Here is a 16,029-nt window from a genome sequence, read left to right on the forward strand (position 1 = left end):
CTAAATACCCTTTCATTCCTTAAACTTTCATCATAATCAATATGGATGGGTGAAAGAAAACAAATTCTATTGAATTGGGGGATTATTTTCAGGAGTAGAGGGCACTGCTTCTTTTGCATCTGAAATCGTTGACTTCTTGGATATATTCAATGCCACACTCCCTATGGTCATAAATAAAATCCTCTTTGCAGGGATGGTTTTGCTATTATTTATGATGTTAATTTATTTTAGATTATCCAGAAATTAATGATTAATATTGTGGCTGTTAAACAACTAACATTGTTCACTGACTCATATAATTCCTGACACTGTTTCTTGTGATTTTATTAATTGATGCTATGAGAAATTTTAGTGGCAGAAAGAATATAATGTTTTTCCTCAGATAATTCAACATTAAAATTAGTGGAATTTTAAAAATACATATGTTTCATTTTTTGAATCTGTTCTCAGTAACAATATAGATCAATATCGCACAGAATTAATGGTTGTACACAGATAGCCGAAAGGACTTAGAAGGGATCTGTCTAAATCATCACAGCAGAACAAACTGAGCAGAAAACCTTTTTCTTTCAAATGAATTTATAGTGTGAGTGTTGAAGGCTTAACCATCCCATACAGTAGTGTCTGGGAGCAATGTCGCTTGTACTTCCAATCCAGCTTAGTGGTAATGACACCTTGGGAAACAGCAGATAATGGTTCAAGGTCTTGGTCCTTGCTCCTGGACATCATGAGTTTTCTGAATATAAACGAACTGAACTACCTGGTAGAGCATCTTCTTTCAGCCTCCCGCTACCATCCCTGCACCCTAGCTCCCTCTCATGTGTGGTATTCCACTGTTAAACTGGATTTTATTGCTTCTCGGCCATTTGCCTAAAATCAAGTGTATTATCAAACTGGCTTTAAATGAATGAATTAAAGAGTGACCTTACAATAACCTGTTGAGCATCCCTTAGATACTTGGTCAGCAATGTAAAATTCTTGCTGAGATCTTGATTTGAAACATGGAAACACTGACACCGAGGTGGAATTCAGGGATTTAGTCGCAGTCCAAAGTCAGAAAAGGATGTAATTGAAAATCATAACCGTATCTGTGCCCAAAATACTTTCCTGCCACAATATCACATTACCTTCCCGAATGCTGCCACATAATTTTTCTATGCTGCGTTATGTAAATTTCAGCAGTAATTATTTCAGTCAAATGACCCCTAATTTTCTGAATTTTCCCCCCTTTTGTTCTTAGTTCATTAAAAATGTAGAGAGGAAAAGAAAATTAAACTAGTTACAAAAATTTTCAGATGACCAAGTTCTTATGAATTTCTGATTTTCTAGGATTTTAAATGTGTTATAATCGTCATAGTCCAGGTCATTCTGAACTTTACTCATTCTGAACTAAACTGTTAATAAAAAATATCTAATATTCTCTAGGTTTCAATTAAAGGCTTGGAAGATTATAGATACATTGATGTAGCTATAACTCCATCGTTGGCTATTCCTTTAGTAATTCTCAAGTAGCTAAGTAGAAAAGATCTGAAACTTTTGGGGAAAAAAATGAATATTTAAACTGCGATGAACTTCAATGTGAATTTTGTTCATTACCCAGACAAGAATGATAACTTTTATGGAATAGTTCTCTTCTTCCACTTTCATCAAAAATAAAATCATCTGCTGCTTTGCTCAAAGATATTATTAAAGATATTAGCATATATATATAAAAATATTAGCATGTTTTTTGCTCACAGCTGATTTAATTTGCAATAGGCCATGCAGTGATTGAAAGTAAACTTAAAGGCCCTAATGCCAGTTATTACTTTAGCTTTTGTTATTTTTATTCTAGATTTACACATGCATTATGCAACTTTTAAATGAAAATACAGTTTAGTGCATAAAAAAGCCAACAATCTTACAAACAAAGACTATTAAAGCAGACAATTACAGGAGTTGCTTTCAATACCTGGTTTTAAATCCCCATGGACAAACATGTCAATCATATATCGACAGAATGCATACTGATCTGACAGAGTAGAAAGGAAAAAAATAATTAAAACTTGTCATTAACAATTTTCTAATTCTTGAGACATATGCTTTAATAAGACAAAAATTCTATGTAAATAAAATTCCTTCTTTAAAGTAACAGCCTTTGAACAGAGGGGAAGCATACATAATAAATATAATGTTGATTTTATGTGGTATAGCATTCATCCGAAAGTTTGAAACATGTGCTTTGGGGGGTAATGCAATAGTGGTTGTTTAGGAAAAAAATCAAAGCAGTTTTGTCAAAGCAAATTCTATTATTTTCCCTTCAATAATGAAGAAAGAGTTTTACAAAAGGAAGTTGTTTCCAATTTGGAATGTTTTACCAAACATTCCCTCATAGCCCTTCTGCTGGCTGACTCAATGAAGTTGTGAGGCAGGCAGCATGAGGGCTTGCTCTTGGAGGATCTCCTAGGGAATGTGGGGCTGGAATGTTCTCATTAGAAGAAACCAGGAAGAACAGAGTAATAGTACTGAGTAATAATACAGTTAAGATAATCAATGAAGTAATCTTTGTAAGATCGTTTTCAGATCTACACTAGCACATGGTATACAAAAACAGTAAAAAGAAACATAGTGTCTGCACATTTGACTCCTAGTAAAAAATGACTTTAGGAGCTGATTTGGCTTTCCCTGTAAGGCCATTGTTCTGATTCTAAATTCTGATACAACTCTAGAGCCTCCTGAGTGCAGTCCCATCCCATCCAATCCATTATAATCTAATATGATACAATATTCATTTAATAAATTAATCTGTTTTTCCTCTATCTTCATTAAAAGTTCACATATTAGGAAATAAATTTTGCGCATAAAGATTTACACTTTAACATTGCAAGGATTTTCATTTTATTAACTCATAAAATGCAAAGGCAACTTTAGAACTGAAAGTTTATTGAATTTATGCAACATGAGACAATTATTTCATATTAGGTATATCAAACATGATATAACGAAATTCCACGTAAATACATAGTCAAGTATACTTGTAAACCGTATTTGTAGAGTTTTACCAGTATTTGTAGAGTAACTCACGTTTATTGCAAAGCTCTACCACGTCTTTGAAAAAATAAATGTGACTAATTCAGTAGATCAAAAGCATAATCTTTGCATTAAAACCTAATTTTAATAACTAAACAATCATACAAATTCTTAGATATTTCTTATATTTTGGTCGTTGTATTGGAGCACACTTTTCCCACCAGTGAGACTGGGAATGGAAAGTCAGTACCAGTTTTCTGTTTGCACTTTCATGGTGCTGAGGGTATTATCTGGGGTTTCTTCTCCCAGGGTTTTAGAACCCTATAGTATAAGAGATAAGTAGTACATACTTAGATATTGCTTTCTGCTTCCTGAGCAAAAGATCTCTCTTTTTTTTTTTTTTTGAGGAAAAAAAAATGTAGAATGAAAAATTAGTCTGGAAAACAAAGCAAAATAAAAAAAAAAAACATTTTCCCTAAATGGAAAATTTGAACTTTGACAAAGGAACGCTTTCTGAAACAGAGACTGCTTTCTCTCCTTTGAGAAGCTCTGATACTGTACTTTTCTTAGATTTTTTCTTCCAATAATTTGAAGACAGTTTTCAAATGGCAACTTAAACATCAGAAAGATGGTACAATTTGTTGAAATATAATTCTAGGCACCCATATCCAATAGACTACAATGCCATGGATCTATAAAGAATAGGCAGAAGTAACAGACCTCCCAGACAGTCTGATTGTGTTGCAGAATCACTACCACTGGTTGAAAACTGTGACAACAAAGGGGCAGTGAGGGGGGAGTTTTGTTTCTATGTACATTGAAAGTTTAGAACGTAGTATTTATTTATCATATGATAGATTTGCATAAGCTCCTAAAGACATTTTTTTCTCTGCTCCAAGTTGGGGTGTGTTCGTTAAATACATAAAATGTTGAATACTATCAAGAATTAAATGAAAAATTCACTCAACAGAGTGTTCTGTTTCACTGCATGTTGATACAGTAATGAAATGTTTTGGTCTGCTAAACTGAATGATTACCAAAATATGTTTGTATCTATTATGCAATATTTTATTAATATAAAATTATTCATTTAATTAATTTACCAACATTGGAATGGGTTTCTAATTTGAAAAGAAAATACTTCCAAACCCAAAGAACTATTTTTAGTATAAAATTACAACTTAACCAGGCCTGGCATGATAGCTTAGTGGTTAAAGTCCTCGCCTTGTACACCTGGAATCCCATATGGGTGCCAGTTCTAATCCTGACAGCCCTGTTTCCCATCCAGCTCCCTGCTTGTGGCATGGAAAAGCATCCAGGATGGCCCAAAGCCTTGAGATCCTGCACCTATGTGGGAGACCTAGAAGTAGCTCCTGGCTTGGGGAGTGAATCATTGGATGGAAGATCTTCCTCTCTGTCTCTCCTCCTCTCTGTATATCTGCCTTTCTAATAAAAATAAATAAATCTTAAAAAAACTACTACTTAAGTTACAAAAAAGTAGAGTTTCTAACCATTCATTCATGTACTTTTGGACTATAATAGAATGGCACCAACATATGACTAGAAATCCAAGAAGAATTTTTTTTCCAAAATATATTGTGAAATTTGAGGTACTCTTAAATTAGAGTACCGATTGGTACAAGTGCTCAGATTGGATCCTAACAGCATAAATGAACTCCAAAGCGGATTTGTTGGGGAGTCCCTAGGGTGTCTGCCTCATGTATCAAAGAACAAAGCAAATCAACCTTTCCTGATTTGAAACGGTTATTTTGCAGATGTTTCTTCCAAAAGTAAAACAAAAACAACAAAAATGTTAGTACAGGAAATATGTCCCGAACAAAACATGGATTTTCTTATTCCAATTCTCACAAATGCAGGACAGTCATTTTCATAAGACAATTTTATATTTTGCCAACATTCCTGAGTATTTTTTTACCCATATGAACTTCTTTCTTGGCAACATGCAGGTTTTCTATCTCTCTTTCCTGATCCTTAGGGAGCAGTAACGGGTATCAGTCAGCTGCTGCCTTTTTGGTATTCACTGTGCAGTGCAGCTGAGAGAAAAAAAAATGTATTCTGGATACAGGGTATCAACAAAAAGGTCATTAACAAAAACTACAATGAGGATGAGGCTCTCAGAGTTTCTTGTTCTAATTGCAGAATCACAGTAGCTATAAAATATTTTGACTCAGTTGTTCAAATATTAGAAAGATAAAAAGAATGAGAAACGTGTGTAGAAGCTAGGATATGATTTTTCTTTCTTCCACACTGTCTAGAGACCATCAAAAATTTTGGAAATTTAAGGAACGATATCTGATTATGTCAGCCTCTCTTGTCATACTTTGAATAGATTGGCCCATTATTAGGAAGCTGTATGATAAATAAATGTGTAAATTTATTTGACAGGCATGACATACACAAGAATTGCATTCTCAGTAGTTAAACAGAATAATGGTATTAATCAATATAGTACCAAGTAATCACATTGAAAACATTTATATATACAACTTCAAAAAAACTATGTGTGCTCATATAAAAATCTGCTTCCCAGTAGGTCACATAGATGTGTGCTCTATTTGTTAATAAAATTACTTGAATAGCTATATGAAACTACCTCGTGCTTGGTAGACCAAACATCTGCTAAGTGACTTGACAATCTCTTGCCTAAAAGATAATTAATTCAAAAAAATTGCAAAGCCTTCACTAGAACATTCCGAAAATCCAAATTATTTTTCTTGGTCCTAGTGTTGTTGTGCAACTGGTTAAGAACTGCCTGTAGTGGCAGAAGCCCGTAGGTTTGCTGATTCAAATCCTGGCTGCTCCATTTCTGACCCACCTTTCTGGCTAACGTGCCAGCAAGATGGTCTGTGACTTAGGTTTCTGTGTTCCCATAAGAGACACAATTGAAGCTCCTGGTTCCAAGCTGCATCCTAGCCAGCTTGTGGGCATTTGGGGGGTAAACTACCAGAGCGAAGATATATGACTCCCTTACTTTGTCTGTAACTGTTTTTTTTTTTTAAATAAAATCTTTTCATAATACACTAGGCTTTTTTTTAATTACCAAGCCTTGATTTATCATTTTCATTGAAATCATGATATGATTAGGTATTTATAAACAAATGCTCTTGACTATTTTTCTTAATAAAAGAATAAATTAGCATTTTTATATCTCTTACTAGTCATTAGAGGCAAACATTTGAATGTTTACTTAATGAAAGATTTATTTAATTGATGCTACTTGTTCTCAACAGGGAGCCTTGTTTTAGTAAAAGTATTTATTTAACTGATAAAACAATACTTTTACTTTTATATCTAAGTGATATTTGAATGTGTTTGTAACAGATAGTAGGTTTCCACATTAAAAACAAGAACCATACAATGCAAGTGAAAAATGACATAATGCTATTTAATAAATGTAATCACTAATATAAAAATATAGTGATTGTGACCTGGAAAATAAATTTTATATGAATGTATTTTGGCAATGTAAAATATGTACCCCAGAAATCTCAAAGATTGAAAAATGAGTTTAAAAATATATGCTCCTATTTCTAGTTGCTAAATAAGTATTTTAACATTCAGTTTAAAGTGAAATAAATTTTGGCATACTGTATTTGTGGATAAAAGATTAAAGTATGTTTGATATGAAAAAAAAACAATAAAGTATGTTTGGTATGCTTCCATTACTTCCATGTGTTTATTTTTTTTTAAGTGAAGAACTTAAAATGCAGGAACATGTTAAGCTCTAAGTAGATCTATTGGTAAGTCTGAGAAATGTATTTTAAGGTGTTTTTAATTTTTTTATTTGAAAGGCAGATTTATTGAAAGGAGAAAGATTCTTTTTGCTGATTCACTCCCCAGGTGGCCACAGTACCCACAACTGAGCCAGTCTCTGAAACCAGAAGCAAGGAACTTCCTTTGGGTTTTCTGCTTGGGTGCAGGGACCCAGGAACTTGAGCCACCCTCAGTTGCTTTTCCAGGCAACTTTCTGCAACAAGCAGAAAGCTGGATTAGAAGTGCAGTGTCAGGGATATGAATTATGGGATGCCAGTGATGCTGGCAGTTTAATCTGTACACCATTGTGAAAAACCCCTATATATATAAATATATATATATATATATATAATTTCCTATGTACCAAAATACTCCATTAAAATATCTCCAGTTTATTTACTATATTCATTTTCTATCCAAATTAATTTCTATATGATAATGTTTCTAAAGATCTAATAATTTAATATTTGCCAAAGAACATAATCACTTAGTGTTCCACAGTTTTAATTTCATTCATTTCTTACAATATTACACCGCACTAAATAAAATTTATCTAAGTTAAAATGTCTGAGATTCAGAAAAGGGAAATAATTAAAAACAGATCACCACTTTAATTTTTCCTTTCCTTTCCGAAATGTTTTTTGAAAGCATGTATTACTTGTCTTGCAAAGCAAAGTTTACAAGTGCTTATAAATTATAGTTTATAAATAATTAAATTGAAGTAAAAAAGACCATAGAATGAATAAAATACAGTGTGTTGCAAATTTCATATCTTATCTCTCACAGTAAGGAAACAGTTTCAGATTCAGTATCCAAATAACTTACTCTTCAATGAGCTCTAAAGATTTTTGAAGTAGAATCTATTAGAATCTGATTTTTTTATTTTAGCACTGAAATATTATTGCTAAAGTAAAGGAAAATTGTATATAATATGTAATTATATACAAATTATATAATCTATAAGAATCAACACCACAGATCAATATTTTACATTGAGAGTGAAATGAGAAGCTATGAACATGCCTCAGGCATCCTCCTACTTGTTTCACTTTTTAAAAAAATGATTTATTTGAATGACTTTCAGAGAGAAATGATTGTCTCCTCCCAAATGACCACATCGGCCAAAGCTGATCCAGGCCGAAGCCTGGAGACAGGAGGTTCCTGGAGCCTTCCACATGAGTGCAGGGTCCTGGTCAGCCACCTGCTAAAGCTCTCTCCCTAACACATGATCAGATACTGGATTAGAATCACAGCAACCAGGTCCACTACTGCCACCCACATAAGATGTTGCAGCAGCATTGCCTGTTATGCCAAGACAGGAGCCCTTCAGGGCCCCTCTTAATGTTTGCCACTTTCATGTTCATCCTAGCATCTTCCATAAAGAACTTCTGGTTAAAATTCTGCCCCCATTCACATGTTGCATCTGTAGCAAATAGGATGTAAGCCTGGCATTCCTGTGGTGAAAACGGATTCAATACACAAGAAGCTACATGTTCTGAAACCATATACAGTCAATGGAAACTAGTAAATAATCTCAAGTTATTTTATCAATAGTCCTTTCTTTTTTAAGTTAATGTGAATATTTAATGTATATTTTAAACAAAGTATTCCCTCAGTAGAATCAGAAATGTCTGGATAGTTTTTATAATAATGTGCATTTCATTTTAATATTGTTTCCCCCAAAAACCTCTTGATAATGCTATCACTCTTTCCAGACTGCTTTTTGTACACATAGGATAAATATAATCATTATTCCACTTCTTATTTGAATTTGTTTAGATCAAAAAGTCGGTATTTATCTCGAAGCTCTGAGTAAATCCAGATGCTAACTTAAAACCCCCATGAAAACCCTTTAAAAGATATATTTCTAATGTACAAACACATTGTACTCTGCGTATAGAGAAATAGTAATTTCCAATTTATTGTACCTTGAGTTTTTGCATATATATAAACATATACAAAATATATGTATATATGCATATATATGCACATAGCTCATCTTTCATCTCCGTTGGAATTCTGACCTTAGCCTTCAGGAAGTTTTAATCCCACTGCATCTGCTTCTTGCCCGTTATCCTCTTAGAATCTGCAGCTTCCTCCTCTGGATGTTTACCTTTCTGTTCATGTTTTGCAGCAGCTGCAGCTTCTTTGGCATCCTTCTCTTTAGATCTTGGTGTTTTCTCTACTTCCTTTGCTTTTGCAGCTGTTTGCTTCACTTTCTCCTGTTTTCCAACTTTCACTTCCTTCTTAGTCTTTTCTTCAGTCTTTTCTCTAGTTTTAGCTTTCTTCTCCTCTGTAGGGAGTTGGGAACAATTGGATTACTATAGTTTATTTCGAGACAGAATGTTTCATCTGCAAATGGTCACTACATACTTAAAAAATAGATGAGTAAAAAATAGATGAGTAGTGCTCTTGGCATAAGTATTTTTGACCCTTTTTATAGATTTGTGTATTTTTAAGTAAAACTATATTGGACTATCAATAAAGAGAAAACATAGCTCACTTGCAAGATGGGAATCTTTCAGAATTCAAAAATTAAAATATTTTACAGTAATCAGAATCTTAGCATGTCAACACAGAGACATTCAAAACATGCAGGAGATGTATGTACAAGTGTGTCCACAGTAGGGACATTTCCATATCCAAGAGCTAAGCGAATTAATCTCTTAAAGATACTAAGAGGATTTCATTCCACAACGGAACAATCACAACATTGCTCAAGAAGCAGAAATGCAACACTGTATTTCAAAAACGTAAATATTAGGAATGTACATATATGATTACTTGCTCTGTTACTAATAAAAATAAAGCAATTAAATCCATCAGAAGATAACTTGGATGTATAGTCTTTAACTATTTGGCTTAAATATACAAAGAGTGAAGAACTGAGATCCTGACTCAAAGATAATAATTCCCAGGGCTTATAAGACCTGAAGTATGTCTGAAGAAGAAAGCTCTAGAAATTAGAGTATCGTGAATGTAATTAATGTATTAAAATTTATACATTTTATACACACATAGTGATTTAATACTACATGCATTTGGTAAAGTAAATTGAAAGATTAATCATTCTCAATGCATTGCTTTTCAAAAGCAATAATAGTAATATAGTATGCAATTCTGGCAAACATTTATAATGCCCATTGCATTATGAATATTACTTATTATAGGGACATCATTTATTATAAGAACAACAGCAAAAGAGGAACAATAGTAAATCTACTGTAGTGTTGTAGTCAGTCATCATTTGCCATTTCGATGTGCAACATTTTTGTAAGATTTGTTTATTTTTATTACAAAGTCAGATATACAGAGAGGAGGACAGACGGAGAGGAACATCTTCCATCTGATGATTCACTCCCCAAGTGATCGCAACCGCAGTACTGCGCCGATCTGAAGCCGGGAAACAGGAACCTCTTCCAGGTCTCCCACGCAAGTGCAGAGTTCCAACGCTTTGAGCCGTCCTCAACTCCTTTCCCAGGCCACAAGCAGAGAGCTGGATGGGAAGTGGAGCTCCTGGGATTAGAAGCGGCACCCATATGGGATCCAGGGCCTTCAAGACAAGGACTTTAGCCACTAGGCGACTGCACCGAGCCCCATGTCCATCTTTTAATGTCAATCATATTAAAAGATATGATGAATCTTTTAATTCAGTAGAATTATGTTTTTCTACATTGGGACACCCAACAGTGACAAGGCTAATTTGAGGAGCTTTAAAATAAAATTAGAAAAAAAAAATTAATTTTTTTTAATTTGTTACAGAAAATATCTGAAATGCATGTTTTTTTTTCATAACATATTTTCCCTGAGCTGGTATTGTGAAGAAAAAAAGTGAAACTGAAAAGAAATAGTGAAATGGACAAACCACATGTTAGTTCAGTTGTAGAAACACAATCTTGTTTAGAAGTGCATTTAATTCATTGGACTAACCATCCCAATGCAATGATCCTCAGAAGCTTTCCCCACTGTCAGCGTCTGAAGAGAAAGTGTCATTGGAATGTCCAGCAGCACCTCAGAATTCATGCATGTCATACAGGAAAACCTCCGAAGCCCTCCCGAGAGCATGTTTTGACTTAGGTTCAGTTAGTTGACTGGGTCTTCAACTCAGCCTAGTAAAATAACTCTCCGAAGACATTTCTGCCTAATAGTTACAATTTTGAGACTTCATCCTGACTTCATCCTGTCTCTTTTCACATAGGTTAGTTTATTTTTCTTGAATATCTTTATATATTTCTGTCAAGAATTTTTAGAATAACTTCCAACTATTTCCGTTTTTCCATGTGTCTAAAATCTATCACGTTCATTCACATGCACATTTTTTCATTATTATTTTTTTAAAGCTCTATTTTTATTGGACAGTCAGATACACCGAGGAGGAGAGACAGAGAGAAAGATCTTTCATCCATGGCTCACTCCCCAAGCAGCTGCAACAGCTGGAGCTGAGTCAATCCAAAGCCAGGAGCCAGGAGCTTCTTCCAGGTCTCCCACATAGGTGCAGGATCCCAAGGCTTTGGGCCGTCCTGGACTGCTTTTCTACACCACAAGCAGGGAGCTGGAGGGGAAGCCTGGCTCCCGGGATTATTACCGGCTCCCATATGGGATCCTGGGGCATTCAAGGCAAGGACTTTAGCCGCTAGGCCACTGCGCCGGGCCCTCTAATATTGGTTTTAACTACTCCTTCCTCTTGGCTTGGCTTTGCCTGAATTTTATTTAAAACATGCATTTTATTCTTTATTATATATCAGATGTTTGCCCACTTGTCAAATTGACAGCAATTTAATGATAGGAACTCTATTATTGATTTTTGTGTCATCATACCTTCTATTACATTGCTTTCACATTGGAAACAAATAAATACTGAATTAGAAGATTTGATCGAGGGTGGTGTAAAATATGTACAGTATAGTGATAGGCATCACATATGTATACTTATGTTTAAAAATAAACTTATCCAAACATGGGAATTTTGTTAACTATTTTTTGACTATTTATATTGGGTGGAAATATTACTTTTGATTACCTATGCTTTCAATTGATTTAACCCTAGCTTCCTCTTTTTCTAACATAATCATAATTTAGAAATAGGAAAATTTGATTTTTAGAGACAAAATCGCATTGATTAACTCATCATTATCATTGATTCTGAGAATACAAGTGGGACATTTCCCCGTTTCCATTTATTTTTATTTTTTAAATTGTTAAAAATAATACAATTCCATAGGCTCAGGGATTTCCTCTCTCTCCCTTCCCTATTTTCCTCCTCTGTGACTTCCCCTATATTATTACGACAGCATAGTCCTTGAAAAACAGTCGTTAAGCCCGTCATTCTGCAACTTAGCTGTATTCTGATATGGTGTATTCTGATATTCCGTATTCTGATAGACAACAGATTAAAATACAACCTACTATTGTCAAAATAAATTTAACAGTGGTACATCAACTCCCTGGAATATTATTCAGTCACAAAAAATAATGAAATTATACCATCTGAAACTAGATGGTCCCAAATAGAGACCATTATGCTCAGTGAAATAAGTCAATCACAAAAGAACAAATAGCATGAATAAAATGACTTTGAACTTTATAAAAATAATTTCACAAAACTCTGTGATATAAAGAGCCTAGAATTTACATCCCAGACCTCTTTGGAATTTCCCTAGAAATTGTTAACCAGTCAATGTGCAAAAAATGCTATACTGTGCTCATTTTACAGATGAGGAATGGGAGAGTCAAAAGGACAGACAGTCACCATGAACATTGTTGTGACACAGCAGGGAAACTTCACCTTTGATGCTGCTTAGTCCTGGCTTCAGTTCTGGCTGCTGCATTTGTGATCCATTTTAGGATATGTTAGGACAAGCCAAGGGAGATTGCCCAAGAGCTTGGGTCTGCTTCATCCTTGCCCTTCTCTAGCCATTGGGATCATTTGGAGAGTGAACAAGGAGATGAAAGATATCTTTGTCTCTCTCTCTCTCTCTCTCTCTCTCTCTCTCTCTCTCTCTCTCAGGAATAGAAATAGCAAAACCAGAGCATCCACATCATTGCTCAAGTACACTGAATTATATAATATTAACTAACTCTCTGCATGAACCAGAAAATGTGTTTTAAGACATATGATACAAGAACCAAAACACGCATGGGCCAAGTATAGACAGTAAATGCCTTCCTGTCCAGGTCTGAATCAGTAGTTGTCATCCAACACACCTTATAAAGTTTAAAGAAAGAAATCACTACTTCTGAACACATTGATTAGCTTGATCCAAACTTCCCTCTCTTTTGCTTAGCTACATTTCTATGAATGTCTTGTTCTTTCCTTCTTTAAAACTATAACTATAGGAGCAGGTGCAGTGCCACAGTAAGCTAATCCTCTGCTGTTTGGTGCTGGCATCCTATTTGGAACCTAGTTCCAGACCTAGCTGTTCCACTTCCAGTCCTTCTCTCTGCTTAAGTCCTGGGATAGCAGCTGAGGCTAACTCAGGTCCTTGAGAACTTATACCCATGGGGGAGCCCTGGAATAAGCTCTGTAGCTCCTTGTCTCCCAGGTTTGCATCATCAGCTCTGGCTGTTAAGGCTATTTTGTAAGTGAACTAGAGGACAGAATCCCTCCACCCCCTTTTTTTCCTCTCTCTCTTTCTGTGTTTAAAGTCTGCCTTTTTAATAAAAATAGATAAATCTTTTTAAACAACAGAAGCAGGCTGGATTTCACAGTGGATACATAGTTCTGTATTTGTACCATGGTGCATATTAAAAAGCCAACCGTTCCTCAGAGGGATGTCTAGCCATCAGTTGCTGCCTGTGGCCCAGCAGTGCTTGAAACAGAGCAGTGCACGCTTGGTTCCACAGCCGTGTTTCTGCAAATCAAAGGTTTCCAGACATAGATTCCCCTTTGATTCAGATTTCAAAAGAACCTTATTCCAAATGTCACATACTATGCCATAGGCCTTTTAAATCATATTTTGTTTTCTCAGAAGCCCACCAATCATGGACTTGTTATTACTAACATAACACATATACATGCATTGAATAAAAATGAAAGCTATGTGAATGCACATTTACACATGTGCCTGAATGCACGTGTGTGCATGCACACATATGGATGTAACAGAAAGAAAATGCAGAAAACACATTCAAGATTGTTTTCAATGATCTTCACTGTCTGAAATTTGCATGCTATTGCAATTTTATTTCTGTAAATATGGGTTAGCCTAGCAACTCGTTATGTGGCCGAAGTGATCAGCTGTAGGTTCCACACTGACAACACAGATTGTGATTTTTGTCTTACTAACACATTCTCTTGCTAGTTTTGAATGAGACAACTAGCATGTGAGTGTTCACAATGTACCAACCAGCAAGGAACTTAAGCTTTCATTTAAACAGCCCTGGAGAAACTGAATTGTGCCAACAACACAGATGATTTAGATATAAATTTTTCCTACATTGAACATTCAAGTTAGAGAGCATCTCTGGTTAACAGACCACTTGCAATCTCATGAGTGATTGTTAAAAACGTGATTGATCTAAAGAGTACACGGATTCCCTGAACAACAGATGTGGTGAAAAAGACATTCTAAACTGACTTGAGCCTTAAAGTCTGTGATAACTTTTTAAACACCAACAGATAACTAATATACATGAAATATACACCTGTTGAAGCTTTTTTAGAATTGTTTTTGGGGAAAAAAAAGCTTGATTTATATTAGCATACCTGAATTTTTGCCTGAATCTATATTAAATTTCTACCTGTAGTCTCCCAGGAAAACTGGCTTCCACGCCTGCTAACACCCGGGCAGAATCTGTTTCCTCCGTGTCTGCACTGTGTCCTCAGTTTTATGTCAGTCAAAGGGAACACGCCCTCACACTTCCAACCTCATTTTCTTGTCTGTTGTTTCTTTTTGTTACAAACACTTCTTATACTACATTGAAACCACTGAGATAAACCGGGATCAAATCTGAATACCACAGCAACTATTTTAGCCCTTGTAAAATTATTAATTTTTTTTACTAATGTAACACAACCAGAAGACGACATCAAGAGGTAAAAATTCACAGAGGCTAAAATTGGGCCAAACATGATGAAAGTTTTTATTTTTCTGTAACATTTTGAGATTGTTTATTAAGTTTTTAGTTTCATTATTATTTTATATTTAATTTTTTTAATGAGATGAAATTTCTTTTTTTATGCAATGAAATACTGAATGCTTACAAACATATAGCTCTTACACAACATGTAATTACTTAGTTAAAAAACAGAGAAATATTAAAGGCAAAAGTTACCTTTTGTTAATAACTTTGTTTCTGGTTTTTCTTTTTTCTCAAGTTTTTCCTTGTGAGTTGCTAAAATAGAAAAAATTCACATTAGTGCATTATTTTAATATATTTCATAACCAATTAACCAGTTCCATAGTTACTAAAATCATTAAATATTTTAAAGACTTATGACATTACTGTGCCTTTTTCTTTCCTAAGAAAATATAGGAGATTTTAATTTAGGCAAACGTTTGTTTTACCTAAAATCCCAAAAGCACAATTCATCCTGCTCCCCCAGGGATAATTCCTTTTAACATTTGCTATATTAATCCAAGCTGGTTTCTCACTCAACTCAATATTAAAGGTATTTAGAATCAAACCATTTTTAATTTTAATTTTTTTTGATACAGTTTAGTTGGCTTGGGGTCTCCGTTTCTCCTCTGCCACTTTCCCTCCCTTCTCCTCTGCTCTCCCCTCCAGTCTTACAATGGCCTTTTTCAAGAATAAAGAATTACCAGCGTAAGAGAAAGTTTAACATAAAAAGCCTAGCATTAAGACCAAGAAAGAACCTCTTTCTTAAGCCACTATTCCAAAAAGAAGCTTTTAAGGAAGAAATTCCAACAGAAAAAAAATTGCATTAGAATTTATTGAAGCACATATATAGTTATGCCAAGATGAAACACTCTTTTTAGAATTACTAATAAGAAATGCTTAAATCACGGCTAAAGATTTAATTAAGCCCAATAAAGGATGTTTTTCTTAGCAGGAAGGAACTAAGAAATAGCTTGAATGACTGTTGTCAAAGTTCGATGTAGATTAAAATTGCATCATCAGAGATGATTACACAAATAACAAGTTAAAATAATATGACTCTGATACTTGATTTATTTTTGCCAACTATCCAGTCAATATCTTATTATTAGTATTCCAATAAATATAAATAATTGTAACTCTACAATTTGCTACTCTAATTGTTAATTCTAAGAGGATGTGCACATA

The 16,029-nt window shown here is 34.4% G+C and overlaps 1 protein-coding gene across 1 annotated transcript in view; it reads right to left on the reverse strand.

The window, feature by feature from the left end:
• TRDN (triadin) overlaps positions 1–16,029 on the reverse strand; it is a 208,693-nt gene that overhangs the window by 105,243 nt on the left and 87,421 nt on the right. Inside the window, exons 7-9 of the mRNA XM_040965455.1 lie at positions 15,058–15,117; positions 8,897–9,076; positions 1,952–2,011 (exon numbers count right to left, since the gene is read on the reverse strand). Of these exons, the coding sequence (XP_040821389.1) occupies positions 1,952–2,011; positions 8,897–9,076; positions 15,058–15,117 (300 nt within the window). The remainder of the gene's footprint in view (positions 1–1,951; positions 2,012–8,896; positions 9,077–15,057; positions 15,118–16,029) is intronic.

Source organism: Ochotona curzoniae, unplaced genomic scaffold (assembly GCF_017591425.1).
Source record: "Ochotona curzoniae isolate NIBS_2020 unplaced genomic scaffold, NIBS_Ocur_1.0 scaffold_3890, whole genome shotgun sequence".
Classification (NCBI taxonomy): Eukaryota; Metazoa; Chordata; class Mammalia; order Lagomorpha; family Ochotonidae; genus Ochotona; species Ochotona curzoniae.